General features: G+C 40.8%; 1 protein-coding gene across 1 annotated transcript; it reads left to right on the top strand.

Annotated features, from left to right (window-relative positions):
• Window positions 1-481: 481 nt before the first annotated feature.
• TEKT5 (tektin 5) lies at window positions 482-23,851 on the top strand (the record flags this gene model as incomplete). The annotated part of the gene is made up of 7 exons (XM_084270917.1): window positions 482-1,042; window positions 1,929-2,012; window positions 3,774-3,844; window positions 5,385-5,528; window positions 7,529-7,751; window positions 20,191-20,345; window positions 23,638-23,851. The coding sequence occupies 7 exons, from the start codon at window positions 482-484 to the stop codon at window positions 23,849-23,851; spliced, it is 1,452 nt and encodes a 483-aa protein (XP_084127043.1).
• Window positions 23,852-24,657: the final 806 nt, after the last annotated feature.

Below are 24,657 nucleotides of genomic sequence, written 5' to 3'. Positions count from 1 at the left end.
TGTCCATCTGCAGAGATCACTGGGCAGCTGTCAGAGAGGACTCAGAGCCTGTGTCTCAGTTCAGAAGGTTTGTCTGCTGCTACGTGTCCCTGCAGTTGCTGAGATACATGAACCCCCCTTTTGTTTTGTTCAGGGTAAGCCCACTGAGGGCAAACCCACAACTCCATCCAGAGTGAGCCTTTGGCAAATGTCCCTGCACTATAACCAGTCTCACATCATGCCTAGACACACAGAGCTGCTCTGCAGGGGTAAGCACTGCTTTTCTGTGGGGAACCCAGTGTGCCCTGGGACAGGAGGTATGAGCAGAGAGGTCCCTGGAGCACCAGAACCCAAGGATTCAGCCTGTAGACAGAGCAGCTCTGGGACATTTATGACATCTGCACTATGTCACAAGGTGCCGCCCTGGGAAGGGTGGCAGAAGCTCTGGGTGCTTAGAACGCTGCGGAACAGCCCGCACGCGGCTGCCTGAGCCCAGCGCAGGATGGAGTTTCTGGGGACCACGCAGGTAGCCAGTTACTGCGGCCCAAAGAAGAGCTGCCTGTTCCCAGAGATCGCTCCCAGCAGCACCACCAAGGACACCTATCAGTCCTGCTACCTACCAGGCTACCGCAGCCTCAGCTCCCGGAAGCCCAGTCTGTTCCACAGAGTGGTTTCAATACCTCCCCTCTCTGACAAGCAGTTGGCTCCCACTGGACGGCCGCACACGGTTCTGCCCGCGCTGCGCCCCGCCCTGCATGCTCGCTACAGCACCCGGGACTGGCACCACGCGAACACGGTTCAGCTGAGGGGCTCCGAGGCCTCCAGGCACCGGGCTGATAGAATGAATAACGATTCCATGAGGCTGATACAAGACAAGGATCAACTGACTTACCAGATGCAAAAAGACAGCAGGAGAAACCTTGGAGACAGGATCTCTAACATCGACTTCTGGAGGTCTGAGCTCATCTATGAGCTGGAGTGTCTGCTGAGAGAGAACCAAGCCTTGGAGACAGCAAAGCAGCGGCTCGAATGTGCTGCAGGTGAAATGGAAGGACCGCTGAAGGTGGGTTGACACAACTAGTTATTTCATTACTGTACTGAGGAATGGATAAAGAAAATGGCTTCATCTCCGTTGAATACGACATAGGTCATTGGTGTTACGGTTTGAAGCTGTCCAGAGTCTCACAAGCAAATTAACTGCAACAGAAAAAGCCACAGTTATATAAAGAGTCAATGAATGGTGCCATCAAAATCTCAAAATAAACAGTATTGCTGACAGAAGCCATGTCTATCAGTAATGTTTCTAGGCAAATAGAAACAGAAAACCAAAATTCAGCACTCAGTAATGACTTTTTTAGTTGTCTGCACTGATTCAGGGTGGCAGGCTGAGGATGCTTTCTATTCAGGGAACAATTTCTGCTGAAAGGCTTTGTGCCAGCCAATGCCATTTCGTTTGTTAGCAATGAGACACTACAGTTAACCTCCTGGGGCACATGAACCGAGTTCCCTGTGCAGTGACTGCAGTTATGGAGCTATTCTCTTGTGCAGGTATGAAACTTCCAAACACTGGCTCTGGGTAAGGGAGGAGGATGAGGGTTCATGAGATGAAAGGATTTTGCTACATGAGTGCAGGACACTGTAGGTGTTTGAAGGCATACAATGTACAACAAAGCATGCAGACATGTAGGCCCTACTACACATAAGCAGCAACTAATGAAATGGCAGTTATGGTGGCAGCAAATCCTTATAATTAAGTATTAAGAGGTAAGTAGGAATGAGCCACAAAGATGGGTCAGGTGAGCACAGTGAAGCCACCTCCTATTCTGTTCTACCCTCAAGAGATAGTCATAACTTGACATGCCAGCTGTGGCTCCTTCAGCAAGGTCCAAGGTTTCCCTCCCCAGTGCAGTACTGAGCTTGTAACAAAATGGTCCTTGGTCTGCTTGCAGGTAGCCCTGGAATGCTTGTACCACCGTGAGAAGCGTCAGGGTATAGACTTAGTTCATGATGATGTGGAAAAGAACCTCATAAAGGTAAGAACAAACTTACTAGTTTGTTTTTTCAAACCGTGTAAATATAATAATTCATTTGGAAGACTGAGGGGGTGAAAAGATTAAAACCAGGTATATTGGGGATGGTTAATCCTCCGTCCTGGAGCAAGAGGGATAGCCTAACATCCTTGTGAAGTCTTGTCTGGTTCTATCTTCCCTGATCCTATAAAACAAGGTAGAAATATTCCTCAAGATTTTTTTCTGGGCCACGCTCTTTAAAATACCCAAAGTTCTTAGGGCTTACACATAAAATGCTGGTTTTGTGCCTTGATCTCTCTCTGTATATATTTATATATATAATGTAAGGAACAAATGAAATATAATGAATAGTAGTGATTTCTAAGTCTTCTAAAGAAAAAAACCCACATCAAATTGCTAGCATGTTTGAAAAGTTATATTGGAGAACAAAAATACTAGAAGAGAATGTTATGGGACAATGGCATTGCTTCAAGCACTTTAACAGATTAACAGATTACAGAAGGATGTATAGACCACTTGGGGAACAGAGATACTTGTTCAGAGCCTACAGCCTGCAACTTGGAGTTTCCAGGTTCTAAAGAGGAATAAAGGATCTAGTAGCTAAGTGCATTTCAGCACTTAATTTAGCACGAGAATGTAGGGTGGGATGAAGTACTGCCAAATGTTCCACACAAACAGATGAAAAAACTATTTTATCAAAATGAAAAATAAAGGCTCTTTGCCTGATCTCCCCAAGACTGCTCTGACTATGGAGCAAGCTAGAAATAAAATGACAATAAAGGACAACAAAAGCTCCTTTGGCAATCAGAAAAACCAGTTCTAAACTTCCTGTTGCTCCTACACTTTCTGTACAATTAGAGAGACAGAGTCTGTATTTTTGGATTTGGGGTGTCTTAGTGACTTCCAAATAAATTTAAACCACTTTACTGCCTGTTTCAAAACTCACAAAACTCTACAAAGGTCAGAGGGTAAAGCAGAGTTTTTAAAAAGGAAGGAGGCTGCAACACCAGTGTTTGAGGGACTGTAATTACAGTGTTTGTGTAGGTTTCAATGTGGTTGTCTTGAGTAGTTTATTTATTTTAAGCTGAGTGGAACCCTGGCTTTGAATTTCTTTGACTAACATTTATAGCTTTGAAAAATATTACAAGGAAGGACAGGCTTCTGTTAGAACTAGCCCATGCTGTTGGCATGTAATTACACACACTGGAATACATTAGAAATTGTCCTTCCCTAATATTTCTAAGTTTCACAGCATTCGTGAGAATCCATTATCAAACTTCTCTGCAGTGACTGGTAACCCTGGTAACACATCCCCAGCAGTGTTCATGCCCAGGTTGGATGGGGCTTTGGGCAACCTGGTCTAGTGAAGGTGTCCCTGCCCATGGCAGAGGGATTGGATCAGATATATAATCAGATATATTTTCAACCTGCTCCACTAACAGTAAAATATTGGCTTTGTTCTGGAAAAATGTTGAAGTGGAGAGGACAGATTAATGGATTAAGGTTCAAGTTTCAAGTATCTTTGAAGCAAAATGTGACTTTATTCAAAAGACTCCATCCAATAGTTTGTTGTAACATAAGAAGCCACACAAAACTAGTCAAAATACACAACTTTGTAGCACTGAGGAAAAGGGACATTCATCCATTCTTGACCTACATCACATCTCAGGTGACATGGCTGCAACATGCAGAATCAAAAGGGTAAATTCACCAAGACAGATGAAGTTTGACGAAAGTGCTGACAATGTCTATTTTCTACTGCAGGAGCTTGATGGATTCAAGGACTTTCAAGAAATACTGACAAAACTTGCACATAAAGTCAGTAAACAGTTGGGGTAAGACTTTATATTTAATTCCTATGATGAAGAGAGGAAAGCTGAACTGTTAGCTAGTATCTAACCACAGACTGAACGTAGCAAAGGTAAAGCAGAGGCTTAGCCAGTTAGATGCTCATTGCCCTCCAATTCTAATTCTTACCAATGGCAGAATTTGTGTGTTAAACCTCAGAAGAGCAATATTTGCCATTCACAGACTGCAGCTCAATTTTTAAAGTCACGTTTGATCTGAAAGAATTAAAATTAGGGGCATCAAGGTTATAGCTGAGTTGGGCCAACGTTGCCATGTGGCACACTGAAGTTCAAAGGTAACTGTTTGGGTTTTTTTAGTTCCAAAACTAAAATCAAAGGAAAATTATTATTGACAAAAGAAACAGGAATCTAAGCACATCATAAGGTATGAGATAAGTTATGGCAAAGTCAAATTATTTTTATGTGGTCCTATATACACTTTAGTTTTGGGAGGCTTCGGAATGTATTTTGTCTTTGAGACCACACAAATATCCTAGAAAATGCAAATTATATTTAAGCCTTATAACTTAATTTGTAAAACTATTCTGAACACATTGTCCTGTTAACTACAGAGAACTGACACAAATTCTAAAAGCCATGTTTATGTGACATGACATGATTTTCAAAAGAAACAATTCAAGTATCTGTACCGTTCTTGGTTATTACAGTAAAGGAGGAAGAGACATACATAGATTTTATAAATGATTATAAAATCTGCTCTTATTAACAGCACTCTGGACTCTCATGAGTCAGGCTAGGTGCATTTCTGTAGTTCATCCTGCTACCATAATGTATTTGGTATATGATCAGGTGAAAACTAAAGTCACATAGGTTGGCATGAGCTCTGTTCAGCTCTTTAGGCTGGCGTTTCCAGTTACCTTGTGTGTGCTGTCTTCCTGATGCACTGGAAAGCAAACTCTGATTCATTCTTCAGCCACACCACTCCCATCCTAGCCCAAGGTCTGCCAGGCCTTCCCCTTGTGGATGGGCCAAAGGAGATTAAGTTACTCCAAAAATTCCTTGTGGGTAAGAAAGCAGAGATGGGGCAACATACTGCCCTCTTCATGATCAAGCTGAGTGGAAATATTTCATCAGATTTTCCAGCCAGGTACAATTTGAATTTGACTAAATTAATTTGTCCCCCAAATCAGGAGATTGCCCTTTTCTTTCTCACACCTTGGCTGGCACGAAGGTCATCACTGAAAGCTTCCTCCCTTTTTCTCTGGGGTCACCCTTCATGCCACACAACAGCTACCCGCTGTTTTTCACTCTTGTGGTTCTCTGCCATCAAAATGACAAACATCATTAAATGTGTTAAACACAGTTCTCTGGGGAGTGCTCACCAGAAGCTGGAAGGGATAATTGGTACAGCAGCTCCCTCTAGCTAAACTACAGCACTGCAGCGTTTTCAAGCCACTGTACATGTCACCCACCCCCAACGCTGCGTTTTGTAGGAAGCAGGTGACAGCCGGTAACTCTTGAGCACAACAGTGAAAGTGCAGATGACATACATTTTTCCCCTTCACAGCATCAACAGGGATGCACAGCACGCCCTGGAGAAGGACTTGGCTGACAAAAACTCAGCCCATTTTATTGATGAGAAGTGCTATAACCTGAGAAACACATCGGACAGCATCAACTTCTACCACGGAGTGGAAAAAGCAGATGGGACGTGAGTATGAGGGGCTGCTGTAGCCTTCCCTGTCTGTGCTCCTGCTGTAATTAGGAGCCTGGTTACAGCACGAGTCCTGCCCTTATCTAGGAAAAGAGATATAGAAAGAAGTGGTTTCTCTCTCTGTATGGCCCTGTTTTTCCTTGGTGCAGCACCTTCCATCAAATATCCCCTGCCTCCTAACAGGTGCCATTGCTGGAGGCCAGGCAGAAGCTGTCAGTCTCCAGCACCTACAGCACTGAGTGTGCTGTGAGCTGGGTGTACCAGTGAGGACCATCATTTACCACTGCTGCAGCTCACTCCTTGCCCTCAAACTCCTTTGTGCAGATGTCTCCCTCAGGTTTTGGTTTACACTGTTCTGTAGCCTTCAGGTTTCAAACCCACATCCAATTGAATAAAAATTCAGCTCAGGTGTGCGGTTAAGTGCAATGTGGGGCCAGAAGGCAAGTGCACACCAAGGACTATATGTGTTTCTGTAGAAGTAGTTTGGGTTATTTAGAAGTTTGTCTGTTGAGCTATACAGAGACACGTATTGAACGGTGCAATCAAAGAGATTTGGCAGAGCTTTAGCACTACAGACTGAACTGAAACTGCTGACCTAACATGGCCCAGTTGTATACAGTTGGAAAACTGTTTATTAGCAGTAGCCTCATTGAGATCTGCATCCAATCCAAAAGCAATAGTAGAAGAAAAGCAGCTTGCAACAGAGGACCACGTTTTTGTGTTAACGACTTGTTAGTTCCCTTATCGCTCTTTAACTCAGCATATTTGAATACTGAATGTGCTCAAGTGATAAGGACTGTCTTGTTAGAAGGGAGAAAAAAAATCAGTATTATTTACTCACATTCTGCTTTTCATTAAAAGATCACCTAATTCACCACTGAAATGAGGGCATATCTGAAAGAAACTTGGCAGGCACTCTGCTGACTCGAATAACGCTGCCTACTTTTAGGATTAGCAATGAATAAAATTATTCTTGTCAGCTCTAGTAAAAAGGAGATTCGTGGGGATAAGTTTTACAGCCTTTTCCTTTCTCACCGACTATTATCCAAAGAAATGACATTTTTCATGAATGTTTTCCTGAGACATACCTGCAGTGCTCAGGAGCAGAGTAGGTGTTTTCTGCCTCAACAGAGCCAGCCAGAGAAATTACCGTCTGAAACAGCAGTGTTAAAGAACAGATTAAGTACTAAGTACTTCAGGCAGTCTAGATGGAAACCTACTTGGAAAGATAATTTTGTGAGGAGAAAATGAATATAACACACCAGACCATATTTTCCCATCGAGGGGAAAAAAAACCAAACAACAAATACCCTGCAAAAAGTACACTGAAATTGTTTGGATCAGGAGCTGTAAGTAAAGTCAGCTCTGGTTTAGTACACTGATGTATGCACTTTACTATATTATCACATCGGTTACCAAGACCAGTACTTCAATTTGGAGACAGATGGTGGCATTTTTCAGCGCAGATCACCCCAAATAATCCAGTTAAGGTTATAAGCACCCTGACACAGAGAAATGTGTCAAATTTCAGCTGAGATAGGGCAGGTATGAACTCAGACCATTGCCTGTCTGTTAAAGACAAGGCAAAGGGGTGCTGCCAACATTCATACCTGACCCCAAAGACCTATTTTTAAGCATAAACAAACAAAAAAGGTCATTCTTCACACAGAAAAACATAAACCTGCTTACTTTGGAGTTGACACCAGGGCCAGAGACCTTCCGTTAACAGCTACAGCATCCAAACCAACCACAGAAATTCTGTTGAAGCAACAGACCTCCAAAATCTTCACTTGGTGTTGCCAAGTCTTTGGTTTACAGAGGAAAAAAGGAAAAAGAAGTGGGTGTGAAACCAGTAGAATTACCTGATGTAAATACCTGTACACTTGAGTGGATGAACACTCGATCTTAGTGTAATGCTGTGTCATTATCACTGAACAGAAAACAGCTTATCTAAGAGGAAAACAAAAGACAAAAGCTTATTTTCAGTTTCTTCCTAGTGTTTCAGTTCCCACAACGTGGGCTAAATTCAGTGAAGACAATATCAGGTACTCCCAGCATTCAAGGGCCAACTCCGCCAGACTCCGAGACGAGGCAGAGGTCACACTGGAGCGCACATCTGAGGAGCTGTGGAATCATTTCATCACTACCAACCTGGCCTTTAATAACCGTATTGCTGAAGTAGCTGATGCAAAGAACAAACTCCAAGCACAACTGGCCAAGGTAAGATTCACTAAGGGTCAGCAGCTACATATTATCTTAGTTGTAACTGAAAGGCATAGAAATCTTCTCCAGTGTTTACATCTTTCCTAAAAAGCATCTCCTCAAAAGTTACACCTGTATTACTTGTCCTCAGGTGATGCACTTGAGTCACACATGACCTAAGAAGAGCTCACTCAAAGACAGGCAGACTGACGACATGACAAGGTTTCCCAAGGAACCAAACATCGGTCTAATCACATACTGAATATGTTTGTTGGCAACTCACATGTTTAAAGTGAGGAAAGATATCTTTGAGGGTACTTTTTTCTATTTTACATTTATTGGTGATATTTCTTGGCCACTTCCTGATGTAGAAACAGGATATGAGTTACGTTTGTTGTGTTTTTAAGCAGTGAACTAACTTTGAAAAGTGCCCAAGTAAAAAGGCCTGCAAGCAGCAGCACATGCTGTTTCAGAGGAAGACGCCTAATTTTTTACACTTTCATTTTACAGCAGCAAAGAGCCCCAAATTCACTAACATTTGAAAATATTACATACAGAATGTCATTAGGCTACCTTTGGCACCTAAGTTTCAAGTCTTCCTCTCTCTTTTGATAAACACATTTCAACATCTTTAACCTGAATTTTGGCCTGGTTGTGGTCAGAAACCACCAGAGATTTCAAAGTGGGTCAGAGAGTCAACTTATCAAACATTTCTTCTGCCTCTGTCTTCATATTATCCACACAGAAACAGCACAGATGGAGACAGACCTGTGTTAATCTCTATCTGCATTGCCTTTGCAGTAAGTTCTCACTGAAATTAAGCGACATGTTGGAAGTGTATTAGTTGAATTTTGAAACATATTATGGAGAAGAGGTGCTGCCTTTGTACTGACAGATGAAATCTTATCAAGCTAGCACCATTTACTGCCTAGCTCTAACTTAAGGCCTGTGCAAGTAAGTAGTTCTTCCAATAAGACTCTTCCTCATATAGAGAAGCCTCATGTTCACTCATTTGTTTCCATGAACATTTAGAAACAACAGAGTTTTCCTGCCATTCTATTTGCCATGAGTAGTTTAAGACATTTTCAGTTTATTGTTAGGGACTCTTAGGAAAGTGCAAACTAAACAGCTCCACATGTGTCAAGTCACAGCACACAACTTCATGGGTTCTCTTTTTCCCCTGCTTATAATGCATGAAATAGGTTGAAGTGGTCTTTGTGTGTTCTAGATTATGTGTGATCTAGCCAGCTACAGCACTTTATCCCTGAACTGGCCATCACAGTTTCTTATGGACTTAAAAATCTGTGAAAATTTGCTTCATGTTTTCCACTAACCTTTCGTGATGCTTTTAAGTGCCCCTTTTACAGAAGAATTATATATATATATATATTATAGAATACATGTAACATAAGGGTGCATTGTAAGATAGCAGCATAGAAGCAAAACTGCAATAGGTTTATTGTGCATTCCTGGTTAAGATGTGGGTGAAGTTACATGGTGGAAGCCCTGTTAATTCATGACCATACCTCAAAAAGACAAGAGGAAGGTGAAGATAAATGAGGGTAGAAGTAAGAAGTGAGTGCTCATTTAACAGTTATCTATATGCATAACAAAGGATTTTTGTTCAGAAGGTTGCTGGGTTGATTATTTTGGTTCAACAGTAGTTGATAGCAGTTCTGGTATCTAAAGCTCTGTGTGAGCAATCTACAGCAGTCCTTCCAGCACTTCTTCCTCCTCCTAAGAGCCACTGAATTTTACAAAATGTAAAAAACCCCAGTGATCCATTATTATTATCTGTTCAGGTTTAGTCTAGGACATTGTCTTCGGTGCTGTCTTGGCAAGTGTGTTCCCTGTACCAAAAGACACACAGGACGTGTTTATGTGAGGAAGGTATCTTGTTTTTACTTCTGTCAAAAATTATGCTGGGAGTTTTGCCAAGACCTTCTCCATCAATGACATAATGTCTCCACTGCAGGTTACAAACTGTACAAGTCTCAGAGCAATAACTGCACAGCAGTCCATCTGTTTTTGTAAGCATTTTGTCTGCTTCTAGTACTGCTGGGAGACTTGGACCTCAGTTTTTAACATGTCCCTGCACCATTTACCTTGAGTTACTGAAGTACCATTGGATAGACTCCAAGAATTTTCCTCCTGTAACTAACTGAAGTTCTGTCATAGAATTTAAGCTAGGTTTATGCTATGGAGTGTTCACACATCTTAGAGGAACATGAACAAAATACAGTCTTCAGAAAAAAAGAATTCAGCTGGTTTGCCATATAACTGTACACAGTTTCCAATTTAGCTAAGCCAAGAGATGCACCTCAGAACATTTACTGGAAGGTAACTGAGAAGGTATTTCAGGAGTAAAGACCACAACATTAATGCTGCTTGAGATGCAGCCTTTGCCTCTTTCTAAATACTCTAAACAAGACCAAATGCCTTTATTTTCTAGTCATCAGACAACTCAGAGTGAAAACATGCACACACTATATCATTTTATTATATATATAACTTGTCCCATCACTTTTTTTTATTGTAAGACTATAACAATTTGCATTTAGAGGGATGTTTAGCAGCTTACAGATGTCTTAGAACAGATCGGATATTGTTTTACCCTTTATTCTGCCTGGAGTTTGGTCTGAATCCCAATACTGAATAAGCTCCAAATTGAGATAAAGTAACAAATTCAGCACAAGGGAAGTCTCCAAAGAGCATTGGTTGTCAGTGTTCTCAACTTTCTCTTTTGGAGATGACAAAGGATGATGTTAGCAGCCCTAGATGCCACTGCTTTATTTAGCTTACACAAGTAACAGCTAGGGTAGGGGCAGAGAACTTGCTAAAGCAACAAGTATCTATACAGAATAAAAAAGAACCATAATAGAAGGGGGTTTTCTTGAGCAGACAAAACCAAAGGAAGAATCAGTGGCCAGACAAAAGCCAGACAAGTCCAGATGGAAAACATAAGCACTTATTTTTCAGAGCAAAGGAATTCATCACTGCAGCAGCTTACCAGGGATAGCTAGCTTCAACAGCACCAGAAAACCAGAAACAAAGGTTGTTGATCTCCCTGAGAGCTCTGGTTTCTCTATGGGCACTGGCTTACAAAGAGGAAATTCTGCAGGAGAGATGAGTGACCTGCAGGCACTACAGACTTAGTGCAGAACTATGACTTCTTTCTGACCCTAAGGTAGAGAATGTGCTGTTTCTGTCTCAACTGCACAAGTCCAGATTAATTTTTCTTGCTTCATTCTGGGATTAATCTCAGTCATAACAATGTGAGGCTCATCCAGAAGTTGGATAGCAGAACCCTGGAACTATGAGGTGCTGGAGACAGAAGGCCAGAAGCCCTAGCTAAGTATTTGGCAAGTGTTAGATCACAAACCAAAGGAGATTTTCTGTGTTTCATCATCACAGGGCTCACAGCACATGTGGTCATTTGGGGATGCAAATAGTCTCCAAGAGTCTAATCACAACATGTGACTGTTCAGGCTCAGAGCTGCTCTAGGACCAAATTTTTAGGCTGGTAAACAGCAAACAGTGTACACAATTCAGTGCAGAAGAGGCTGGTATGTCGTCTTCAGCATACCTCAAGAAACACTCAGTTTATGCCAAGAGATATTTTACATCTGGTGTAAAAGTACACAAATGTTTAGGAAAAGAAGAAAACCCTTTAATTGTGGTGCCAGCCCCTCATTAATATGTTTGCATCTTTTTTCCATAAAGTTAATATTAATGTAAATAGTTACCTTGGCTTCAGTCTCCTAAAAATAACCAATAAGGCAGGATGTTTATGTACATTAGCTCTGGGAATCAGTCAGACCAGAGAGCAAGTGACATGTTTACATAGGCCAGTATTTATACCATACCTAACCAGCAGATTATCTCTGCCAGCTCCAACACCTGTGCTGTGCTCACAAGTGTTTCTACGCCCAGAGGCAGAGTGCCCAGCACCACCCTTCCTGCAAGCCTGGCTATTCCACTAGCCAGGAGCACAGGGATCAGAAAGGTGCTAGAAAAACAGGTACATGTTTAGTAAAACCATGAAAAAATAACCACCCTTTCCAGTAAATGAGTAGCCATGAATATCACTGAGAATATCTTCTTTAAGGAGCAGCTCTGCTTGTTTTTTGCACCCCTGGGGGATGAAAAGGCAGTATATTACATCAATATATGATGGAAGTTAGCTTTCACTTTCTGTTTTGCCTGGTGTATTTTTACTCTATACTTGAAGAGCCTGTAGTATTTATTTTCGAAAGTTATCCATCTCAACTTACCCCCACAGTGTGTCTACCCTTCACACATTTTTATTTATCTATAAATCTAAGAAAAAAAAAATCCTAAGCAACTATTGAGTATATTTATTTCGGGGTGAGAAGAATTGAGTAATTTTTACACAACTTTATTCTAATTCAAGGCATGAACCTACTTAATTTTACAACTAGCATAAAGTCTAGACTGAAAGCCAGGAAAACCTCAGTGGCAATAAAATCAGAAACTGCCTATGAGCCTCTGAAGTAGTTTTCAAACTTATCTGAGAAATTCTGAAAGGGCTGGTGAAAAGGACACAGCCTGTTCCTCTGAACAGGAACATAAAGAAATACTGGAATACAATGAGAGGTGCCCCTGCAAGGAGCACGAGGAGAGGTGCAGCAGTGTTGAGAGCTGCAGCAAGGAGCATGTCTATAGCAGAGGGGCTACTTTCTCCATCACACTTGTCCCACAAAGACTGTCATCTCAGACACTGATGTATCCTCACAACTTTAATATCTTTCCTTGATTGCTTTTTTCCCTTCCTCTTTTTATGCCCTGAAATCTCAGTTATATACAGGCTTTCATGCCTGTTCAAAGTGGCTGGGTACACAGTTAATCATCATTTAATATTGGAACCTGTTTGAGAGTTTTCAGAGGATTACTAAAGAGTGACTCAGAAGCAGTTGGGAAGGTGTGCTGGTTGGTGGAGGCAGCTCAAACTTACCCTGAAAAACCTGTTTGAAGGAAAAAAAGTAGTTACTTAAACTAGGAATAGACTTTTGCCTGCAAACTGAGAGAAATTACAGGTGAAAGCTGAGGTACTCACTTGACAAAACCAGATTTCTTTCTCCCAGAACCCTTGCTTCATCTCAGGAAATCATAAAGACTTGCCCAAACTACATCAGAGCTCAAACTATAGGCAAGAGGAGAAACCATATAGGAGAAGCCAGGCTCCTCAGCATGCTGTGCAGCAGTGCTCTGCTTCGGGAGCTATCCTAAGGGAAATGTGAAAGGCTAGGGGTATAACCTGAATACATCCTGAGGTGGAATGGCTGGTGTCATGAATCCAAGTGTCTTTATTTGCAGAATATCAGAACTCTCCTCTCACAGTGAGCAGGACACAGGTTGAACAGATGTCAGACTTAGCTGGCATTGATACAGAAGACAAATACTTTCTGCCACAACATTTACGTGTGAGAAACTGAGGTGGTTGCTACTATTACTGCTCCCTCCCCTGCAACTCTTATGCACTGAGGCAATTCATGGAAGCTTAACAGAGGAAACAGGATTTAGTTCAAGACTATATGTATCTGCTTATACATCTAAAACTGTTTCTTATTCTCAGCAAGGGCTGTCTTGCAGGAAGGCAATGGACGTACATAGTAGCTTTACCAGAAATGAAGCATTTTCAGGCTCCAAAGGGTCAAATAACTGCATTGCATTGACTCTATGAAGTCAAGGCAAGTCTAGCTTACCGTGACTGGGTTGAAATAATGACTAAAATCAGTCTTATTCCTGACAAGAATCCATATGGCAGAGCAAGTGTATAAGCCATAGTAATTTCTTTCTGCCACTATCTCATTCTAGAGACATCATCTCTCTACTGAAGGGATTATACCCTTCTCTTGGATGAGGCAACCTGAGACAAAACAGAGCATGTACAAGGCCCAAACTGCCTGTTTTGTTGCTATTTTTGACCTGATTTAGCAAAAATAAGGTAAACAGCACTTAATTTTGTTCTCCTAAATGATGATGCACTCTGAAATTGCTGGTCCTGCAGCATCTGAAAACATGACACAATGTCAAATGTGAAGGGAGAAACAGAATAGAATTCTGATGCTTATTCTTGTCCTTTGATAGTTAAAAGTGTAGCAAGGAAGTATGCAAAGAGTTAAGTGTTTCCTTGTGTATAATCATGGCTTCCTCTGTTATTTTAAAAATATTTTACTAAATCCAGGCCAAGTTAAATAATCTCAGGTTTTTCTCCCCCTTTAATTTTAATAAAGCTGTTTTAAATTAAGCAACTTTTCCCCTGGTCCTAGAAATCTACAAGCTAAATAGAAGCTGATTGCATATAAATATGATATTGCTTATTTTCAGAGATTGAAGTAAAACATGCATATTGGAATTTAGTGGAAGGAGGATCTTTGCAATACTCTAAATTGTTATACTGACCAACTGAAAGGCCCAGGGTCCTTGGATCCTCTGCTTTAATCTGTGTTCAGACCAGTTTATGCAAGGACACAGATTAAGTGCCCAGATGTCTATGTTTAGCTTCTTTGGTTTAAAAGTATAGTATTTACTTTCTGATAGTTTCCTCTTTTCGGTGAAAAATATCACATTTAAGGAAAGCACTGGACATTTTATAGGTGTCTTTTGGTAAGTGCGGAGCTTCCAGCCAGCAGATCAGAAAGCTAAAGCCTACTGTGTTTATGCCAACCCTGCTCCCATTGTTTGGAAACTTTATAAAAAACTTGTAATATTCCCAAATCCAGACCAATCTCTCCACTTCTGATATGCCTGATGAATTGTGCAATGCATTGGTTTAAAGATGTTTTCCCTGCACACAAAGTAAATTGCTGCTTCTCTTAAGTGAAAGTGATCCCATACGGGCACAGACAACAAATACACAGAGGTTACTGCTCAGAGTAATTCTAACTCTGCTTCAATACACTTAAACTATCTGAATACATTACCTGCTGATGCCACATTCTATGGAGTGTGATTTTCTTCTTTAAAATGTTCTTTTCTTCATTTCTTAAAAGATTCCTGGACTATTCCCCACCACCATGTGATTTAAACCAAACCAAAACCTCATAATTGCACGTCACTGTTTCACGATTAAGCATCAAAAGAAACAAACCAACCCTAAAAAAACCAAGACAACATGGCAATCTCTCCCAAGAATTTGTCTACAGTATGATAATAACAAATTTTCAGGTCCAAATTCATTTCAGATTTGAGATCAGGGTTATACTTGTAATTCAGAGATTTCCAGGTGTCATAGCTTTACTTTGAAAAAGCATGGTGATATAGTGTAAAATTAATTATTAAATCAGGCACAGATACAGTATGTATTCAATTAAGTATGAAAACCTCAACAAATACCACTTCTACAAAGTAACCTGGATGAAATATAGAAACTTGGGTAAAAATGTGTTAAAAACTGAGGCAAAATACTAAATATTTTTAAAATGACGAAATGAGGCAACACAAGAACGTCCCTTCCAGAGTCTTTGGCTGCTGCATTTTGATACTAAACACTGAGCAAATCTTGGACCCAACAAAGAAACAAGGACTACTGTCAGACTGTAGCATTTAAAAAATGGTTGTGTTGTACGTAAGACTACCCTGATTACATGATGAAACATGTATGATTTCAGCAGCTCTTCCTCTTGGTCTTACTGCACCCAACCTATGAAAATCGTGGCTTTGGTGAAGTGAGAGAAGAGTGGGAGTGCAGTTTTCTGCAAGCTCTCAAGAATGCTGCAGCACAGAACTTTACTCATGTCCTGGAAGGGAAAGTTTCCGGATGGGCAGCTGCCTTGGCCAATCCCTCACCACGCTCTCTTAGGAACACGCTGCTCAGTATTTATTATTCTTGCTTCCTGCCTTTGGAGGTCGTCCAGCAATGACGTAGGCTGGTGCAACGCTATCTGGTGATCCTCCCCACCAATCCCTTCATGTACAGCAGATTATCCAAATCATTTTATCCAATGTGTGGCCAGAGTGAGTAATCCAAAACTGTTTGTACAAAGCTTCTGCACGGCGTTGGAGGTGGTTCCCCCGAGGGCATTTTTCTTTGTGTGTCTTAAATGACAGTGCTTTAAAATTAAAAAAGTAAATTGAGAGCACACAGTGAACTTAAACCACATCCACTTACCCACAGCCAAGCAGGGCTTAAAGATGAACGTATGGTTTTGCATCTGAGTTTTGAATTCTTGGGCAGGTTTAAACAATGTTTTTCTTCAGCAAATGAGAGGTTTGCTCAGCAGCACTGACCAGTTGCCTTGGTTGGGCATAATGTGCTTGCAGACTACTCCTCCCTTTGCCAGCAGGGTACCAGGGCACCTAGTAAAGTTGTGTGGCACGGAAGTTTAGTTACTGCACATCGTGCCAAAAGAAAATATTACAAGGGTTGGGCATAAACCCAAGTTTTCAGTGACTTTTAGATGAAAGCTCTTTTCATGACTAATGAACTACTGGATTCGCAATAAAAAGAATCATTTTCTATTGACCCTTCAGAGCCTGCCCTTTTTGGACATTAACATTGCACAAATTTATGAGCCATGCTGGCTCTAAAAACATCAAGTCCCTTCTAGATATGAGACTGCTATTATCCCATGGCAGTTACATGCCATTATTTGTAGGGGAAGTGCATACATGCCTTAGTATTCTAAAAAGAGAGGACAACAGAGTCTCCTGCTTCCGTGTCACTAAGGGAGCACCTATGTGAGTGCTGTGTGCACACAGCAGGCAATAGGGCCAGCCAGGTGCTATGTGCTATAAATGCTGCACAGCAACAGAAACAAACCTCAGCTTTGCGGGTTACCAGCACTTATGGACTTGAAACTCATAGGTTTGTGGTCTGGTCTGGTGGTTGTACTTGCACTGTGGCCACACCTGAATGCATCAGAAGAGGACTGGAAAAAGTAGAGTTCAAAAAACCCACCCTTCTGAAGTTCCCTCTGCTAGCTGAGCTTAAAGAAAATGGCCTTGCCACAGTTTCTACATGGGTAATATGCTCAGCATTGTCAGTATTAGAATCAGCTTGTTCCTTCTACATCTTACAAAACATCTGGTATTCATTTTTTCATGCAAGCAGAATGAAAGAGAAAAGGGCACACAACCACTGCAGGAGCATTGTCACAGTACTGGAATGGCAGTGGCTTACTATTGGAAGTTCTTATATAAGAACATAATAAGGATTTATTGCAGAGTGGTAGCACTGTAACCTGAAATACTGAGGACTACTAAATTCCTTCCCTGGTCCTCTTATAAATTTGGTATAATACTTCTAGAGCCTTCTCCAGTATGTCTCTGTACACGTGCTGCATCCCCTTTAATGGCTTCCCACCTTTATTCCACACACAGAAAAATATACCAAAGAAAAAGAGGGCAGGGGAAAAATATTGCAGGAAATAAGAATTTCATCCTCTTCTCTAACTTAATTAGTGTTAATTGTTCTAACCAAGTGTGAAAGCTCGTAACCTCACTCCACTCAGTGAATAAATTGCTTTGATTAATATTATGACAGGACAGAAGCATCTGCACAGTGACTGTGTTACAGGCTTACCTTAACACAAGCACTTTTGTGAACTGCAGCACTGCTTTGGGGAGCTGGTTTCACAGTCATGGCTCATTTCTAACCAGATGCTCTGGGTTGCTCTAATTACGCTGCATCATTGATAGATTTGCTCCACAGAGGTGAATCACTATTTCTACCTGCAGCCCAAGAGATAAAGTGTTATTACCAGTAAAGCTCAAAGTCTGAACAACAAACATCCTAAAATCTGAACTCACATCCATCCAATTGATGCAGTCTCCTCCCCTAAATTAAGCAAAATGACATGCCAGAATGGAGTGCAAGTCCTCTGCTTTACCACAAGTAGGAAACAAGTAATCCACTCAGTCCTTTCTGAAATTGAGACTTTGCCCAGTTTTTACTGGGCTGGGATGTGTGCTACTTCATTTCATCATTTTTTTTTCACTTTGAATTAAAAAAGAAATAAGTTGGTTTACAATTTCTTCCAAACTGTTAGGAGAATTACTGCAAGAGGCAAACATCCTCACCACTCCCCTGCAGGTAACAGAACTACACAGGAGTGGATCTGGCTCCCAGCATGGGAAACACCCCTGCAGTGACTGAAGCTGTAACATAAACACAGGAAAGGAGGACCCTGCTAAGCAGCGGGTGACCTCTAAAAGCACTGATTATTCTTTGCCTCGAGGCCTTGATATGTCCCCACAGGTTGATGTTTTTGATTAGCAGTGAGGTGAACAGTGGGAACAAACAATAGGACTGGCAGGCTTGTAAAAATCTCCCTGACGTACATCTGTGGAACCACCAAGGGCCCACCTGAGAGCTGGAGCTCACTGAGCCACCTTCAGATGAAAAGGACACTGGAGCCACCCAGGGAGGTTACAAAAAGTGTAACAGCACAAACTAATCCAACTCTGCTCCTGAGCAGCAGAAGCCCCAAATCCTTGGTGTTTTGAGGGAAAAGGAAGTATGTGGGCTTGGTGCATAATGAAGACATTTATAACAACTTCATTATGTTTCTTTCCCTTGTTTATTTTTATCTACAGAACTAAGTCTGTGTTACTGGTAAAACCATAGACAAGATGTAAAACAATACAGCTAACACTGCACTCTTTGAATAAGTACTCTCTCTGCAAAACAAGTAGCTACCAAAGCACACTGGATTACCTGCATAGATATTCCCTTAAAGTGTTTACCTAATACAGTAACCATTGCAGAATAAAATTATAAGGAGGAATTTACCACCAGTACCTTCACTTTCTCCCACACTGTGTTCTGTTCATAAACCAGATTTTTTTTCCCCTGCAGTCTATAAGCAATTGAAACTTCTGTTTGGGTGAAGCTGCTCTCAAGCTAGCTCTGAGAGCCAACCTTGGACCCAAAGGGCCCAGTGCAGTGTGGAGACCTGGCTTGAAATCGGTACAGTCATGTTCACAGGCTGCTGCTTCAGGGTCTACGATGATTCATCTATTGGAAAACTGCACTGCTGTATGGGTTGAACTGTTTAGGACAGTGCTAGCCAGGACATCTTTCACACTGCTCTACTATACATCATCAAATCCTCCCTAAGGACTGGGACTGGGGTGCAGGTTCCTGGCATCCTTAACTCTTTGGGTTTTGTCTATTAATAGACAAACTGCTCTCAGCAGCAGGAACTAACTGAATTTTCAGATCACACACACACTGTTGGCAAATCTGGTACAACTTAGTGTGTAAACAAGATGTAAATAGCAACATAATTTAAATCACATTACACCAGTTTTAGTGGTGGTTGAAATTCAAGTTGCATTGATTTTAGTAGACTGGCTTGAGCAACTACTATAGTTCAATTTATTCTCTTCCATTTTAAAGCTGTCTATAGGAAAGCTTGAGCAGGCTCACCATCTCAGGATTCACTACAGAGTAATACAATCAATTGCCTGGGAAGCGTTACCTGAATATAAACATCTTCTCCCTTCTCTTTAAGGCTGAGCAAAGCTTTCACTTGCAATTTCGTTTTTTTCATACAGATTAAAACATCAAAAGCACTTACAGTATTCTCAGGGATAACATGATTATATGATAACATCCACTGCAACTAAAAACTATGCTACACTAACTCCATTGGGCTCTCCTTTTGGGTGATGTTTCACTCCGTTTCTTCCCCATTTATGGAAATTAAGCCTATAAAAGAGAGCTGGTCTTCCCTCTGCAGCTCCCAGCAGAGTTTTCAAAACTGAGAGTAGAATTTCAATATGAAAACATGACTTGTGTTATGTTCTTGCAGCAAACTTCTCTAAAATACTTGGAATATGAAACGATTTCAGAGGAGATCTATTTGATTGCATTTGAATTTGTATGAGTCAGGAGTGAGATTTGAATGAAATTTAAATGAAAATGGCAGTTCATGGGAATTTTATCTTTGCAAAATGTTCATAGATCAAACAGCAGATTTTTTTGTTTAGGAGAAAAATTACATAATGAAGCAAAATGGAAATAAGTCTCTACAGAGCTATAAACACTGCCTCTAAGAAAATGGTGTTACTAAAAAATCAGTCAGAATTTCCTCCATCACAATAACTCAGTGCTTCTCTTCTGCTTTTATAGGCAAGTTTGCCTATAAAATTATCAATTTCACAATAAAAAGTATATGGTGCATTTCTTAGTGAAAGATGTTAACCTGTTTTCCAGGACCAACTTGAAATGCTTTCATGTGATGTATGAGTGTATGACCCCTTCCTTATGGCTCTCCTATGACCTTTTGTTACCATGTCCTTTAAAAATAAAGTGTGGCAAGATTAAGCCAACATTATACAAATCCATCCAATTGATGTGATTTTATAGTAAACTCCTCCCCTAAACTAAGCAACATGACATGCAGTTCCAATAGGAGTGTTTAAAAGCAGGGGTCAATTCTGATTTTGTGTGCACATGAGGCTTACCAGAGCGTTCTGCTTTGCTCAGATACTTCAGGAAATCTTCCAGACAGAAGATACCATCATGTTTCTGGAGAGATCCATAAAGGCAAAGGAGTGCCCACTGAAAGTGGCTCAGACCTGCCTGGCAGGAAGGACTAAGCGACCCAATATAGAACTTTGCCGTGATGCACCTCAGCTGCAGTAAGTAAAGGACACACTACTCCATCCCTTCCTTCATCAGCCACTCAACAACAGGAAACTTAATGACAGTGTGGATCACTTGATACTAGAATTGAATTCATTACATTGCAATACAGATTCTGGGAGAAAGAAGTAAAATCCAAGTGGGAAAAATGGGCCAAAACATCTAATGTTCAATATGAGTAGTTGCCTCTTCCAGGACAGTTAAGAGCTCAATTGCTTGTTGGTGGCTGATATGTTTTGGGTGTCTGAGTGAGGGACTTGGGAATTTATTTTAATTATGTTTCTGTGAAACAGAAAATTTCACTTTATGAAACAGCTAATTTTAGAAACATGTTATCACAGACAAAATTCTGTCTTCTGATGCTAAAAGTTAACTAATGGTCACATTTCTTAAAAAAATAATTGCAAACAAGAATGAGGCAGCATCTCTTACTGCCTCAACTCATTTTAAACTATACAGTGACTCCAGTATCCTCCAGAGGTTAGTTCATTTGGCATACATTTTTGTTATACAGCAGCTATGGGGGCTTCCCAGCACATGTTGGCATCAGCCTGTGTGCTGTGACCCATTGTATTGTGTCTTTCTGGATATACGAGAGTTTGAGACACCAGCCTTCCTTCTGTAAGGACTGAAGGGCCTTCTGAATTTTAATCCCTTTTATCTCCCTCCCATCCAGTCAGGACTCATCCGTCTTCCCAAAGGACCTTATGGAGTACATCTTATTTAAAATACTGCCCTCAAAGTACTCTGTTGGGGTCCTCAAGAAATACTGCACCAGGGTTCCTCCTGTAACTGGAGTGAATTTCATAGTCCAGTAAGAGAAATAGCATATTTTGATAAACAAGTAGACAACTATTCCCTTCATGTCTCTAGCAAAATCCCACTGTATACAACAGCTCCACATACAATGAGATTAACGAAGTATATAATGCTTAAGCTGAATATTTATGCCTTTCTGAACAGTGTTTTATCAGCTCAAAAGCTTCTATTCAAACAAGGAAGATGTAATAAATCAGTCTGTGATACTGACACAATGGTTGCACTTGATGATCTAAAAGGGTCCCTTCCAACAAAGGCAGTTCTATGTTCTTCTCACTTCTAATTCCTTAAATCATAAGTTACACAATGCAGTATGTTTTTTTCAGCCTCATACCTCCTTAATCAGATTTTGATACTTAGTTTGGCATATCCACATATTAGATTTCACCACACTCTGCTCTCCACATCCATTATGTCACAAAACACCGATAGAAGCTGAATTCTTTTATATCCATTTGGACAGTTGTATTCACAGGGCTTCTTGTATCCCATCAATCACATCGGCTCTAGTTGCAGGAGTTCAGCTGTGAGAAAACAAGAACTTCTGACAGCCCTGTAGCATTCACTTAGTGGTTACATTTACTATGGGAACAGATCATTTATCACTCCATTTACCACAACACCATCAATTAGATATGCAAATACACTGGTATCAGCATTTTATTAAAGATAAATACTAAATATTTATTTTTAAACATATTAATAGCTACCCCTAGCCTTATACTTGCTCCGAGTGTTCTCTCCCTGCTTTCTTCTCAAAGATCTCGTTCACAAAACGCCTGCAGCATTATGACTGATATCAGTCCAGTCTGCAGGACTGCATTAACCAAGATATAAAACTTGTTTGATTTAGGCTCAAAAGCGTGCTGCAACAGTGTCACGTTATCCCTTCTTCTGCCCTTAACTGCCAGTGATGCTGATGACAAGCCAAAAGGTCCCACCCCTAAAAGAGTTTGGCAGTTTCATTGGAAGTCACTGGAACATCAAAACGTCTTTGAACATTTTCTTTAGAGTGAAAGGACATTAATGTGATATACTTATAACCAAGAAGTACACAGGGGCTCTGAATCAATCTAACTCTCACTAACTTGTAGGCTATGTAAGAGCTTCACAAGGTGTCACACAGCTATTTGGAAGTATTTTAGGCTTCACATATACACAAGTTTTCTGTCAGTCTAACATGAATTCTAATATTTTAACAGAAAAATTTACACAAGTACACTGTTTACTAGATGTAGTTATATTGACAGATACTCAGTATATCCCATTCTTCATGCAATGCATATGAATTTTGTTCTACCACAGCTCTCTAGTCCAGACTGATCCAAATAACTGAATGTTATGCTTATCACAACTGCAATGATAAACCAATTTTGAAGCTTTGAAATTTGGATACTTTCCTGTCCACTGCAGTTTTCAGTTGAGCTCACATCTCAAAATATATTTTCTTAGAGACAAAATCCTATCTGAGAAAGTAAAACCATTTGCTAATTCATTTTAAAGGATTTTTTTTGCTTTTAAATAAATGAAGCATATTTCCCTCATGTGGTTTAAAGCAAGAAGGGGTTCAGCCCAACAGTTCAACTATAATGGGGGAAGAAAATATCAAATGAACCACTTCTTTGTAACATGTAAATGTTATCTGAGGTTGCTGTTTATTTAAAAGGAAGTGCTGATGTTGGCACTTGTTCTCTGTGTGTGCTGCCAACTTTGCATTTGAAGGGATTAGACAGAAAACAAATTAATAAAGTCTAGTTTTTCTGTGCTGAAACAACTGGGACTATCCCAAAACAAGTTAAAAGTGGATTCTATTAAAACCCCACAAAACTCAACCTTTCCTATGGTCTATAACGCATTAAACACATAACAGAGCATTAGACAATACACAAAGTTGATACTATTAAAGGAGTTTACCAGCCTAGTGACTGTACAAGATCATCTGCCACATCTCCATTGACAAGACACAAAAAGATACAAGCTCAACAGAAAATCTTGCTTTCAGAGCTCCCCAGTCAGAGCAAGTTGTTCTTTTTCCACTTAAAGTGCTTCTGTATCACAACTAGACTGTTTAGCACATCCCATTGCACAAATTTAAGCTATCATGAACTACACCAACACCCTCCAGTAACATCCACCCCAGACATATTCTACAGGGCCACATGCAAGTGCTCAACACAGCCTTGCTAATCCTAGAGTCACTATGCAAATGGGAGGCTGCAAGTGAAGACAACAGCAATTCGAAAGATACATCCCAGCAGAGCACATAAGGTGCTGTTGAAGGTCAGCCCGAGCAAGGTGTAGATGCTATGCAAGCGAGTTTGGCAAACAGGTTTCATATTGATTCAGTCCAAGACAACTGTTCAAGGCCTGCTGGAAAACATGATCAAGAGAGGAGAACAGTGAAGAGAGGAATGTCCTGAGGGAATGCTAAGGTTCCGTGGGCAATCTGTTCCCTTCTCTCTTTTTCAGGCTTGTCAGTGAAGTTCACACAATAGATGACACCGTATATACCTTAAAGCAACGCCTGCAAGAAGCCCATGATACTCTGCAGATGCTGCTCATCAACAAGTCAAAGCTGGAACATGACATTTCCGTGAAGACCAACTCTTTCCTCATTGACAAGAAGTGCATGGACATGCGCGGGGTCTTCCCCAGCACCCCACAGCTCATGGGATACGCTTGAACAGCAGCTTTTGGCACCTTAGAGCATGATACAACAGCTGCAAAGATCCCAAACATTTAATGAAGGGAATTATTCTGTTCCTAAGGAAATAAACTAATAAAAACATCATGCCTCTTTCCTTTGAGCAACCTTGTCTTTTCAGCTGTAGCTGCTGTTCATTGAAATAGGTGACTTACAGCAAACAGAATTGAACTACAGTAAAATAACCTGCCACTGCGTCCCATGGGAGCTGCTTGCTAGAAAGCCTGAAATGCTTTCTGAAATGCTGAGAACCAGTAGGATACAGAATTTAACTGATGAACACAGCATCTGTCATCTGTATTTCAGTCCCTGTCTTGAGGAGTCCAGTTTAAATGCTTACCTCATCCTTACATTCTGCTCCTGTCTAGCAATGCTAGGATTTGGTGTTTGGATTTAGAGAAGGTTCAGAAGCAACTTAATTCACAGAAGCTGAAGGGGAATCAGTGCCACCACTTCAGGTACACTGGCAGCCTGTATTCCTGCAGATTTGATCTTTCCATTTCTACTTTTTAATTTGGCTTTTCATAAAGTGAAGACAGAGTGGGAACAGAACCACAGTGTACAGCGATGTGATGCACTTAAAGAGACTGAAGGACAACTTCAGTGCACCAAGTCAAGGTTGCTCAGCTTTGTAGCTCACAAAGGAGCACCACTCTGTGGTAGACAGGAGGATGGAATGGGCTTTGAGATCTAACTTTTCTGGGTGACAGTTGAAGCACATTAACAATGCAGTAATCTTTGTAAAGGATTTGAGGAAGAACTAGTTTTAACCAATGGTAAAGCAT

The sequence above is a fragment of the Gallinula chloropus genome (assembly GCF_964237585.1).
Source record: "Gallinula chloropus genome assembly, chromosome: 15".
Taxonomy (NCBI): Eukaryota; Metazoa; Chordata; class Aves; order Gruiformes; family Rallidae; genus Gallinula; species Gallinula chloropus.
Note: the sequence above shows the minus strand (reverse complement) of the source record. Positions and strands in the feature narration are given on the sequence as shown.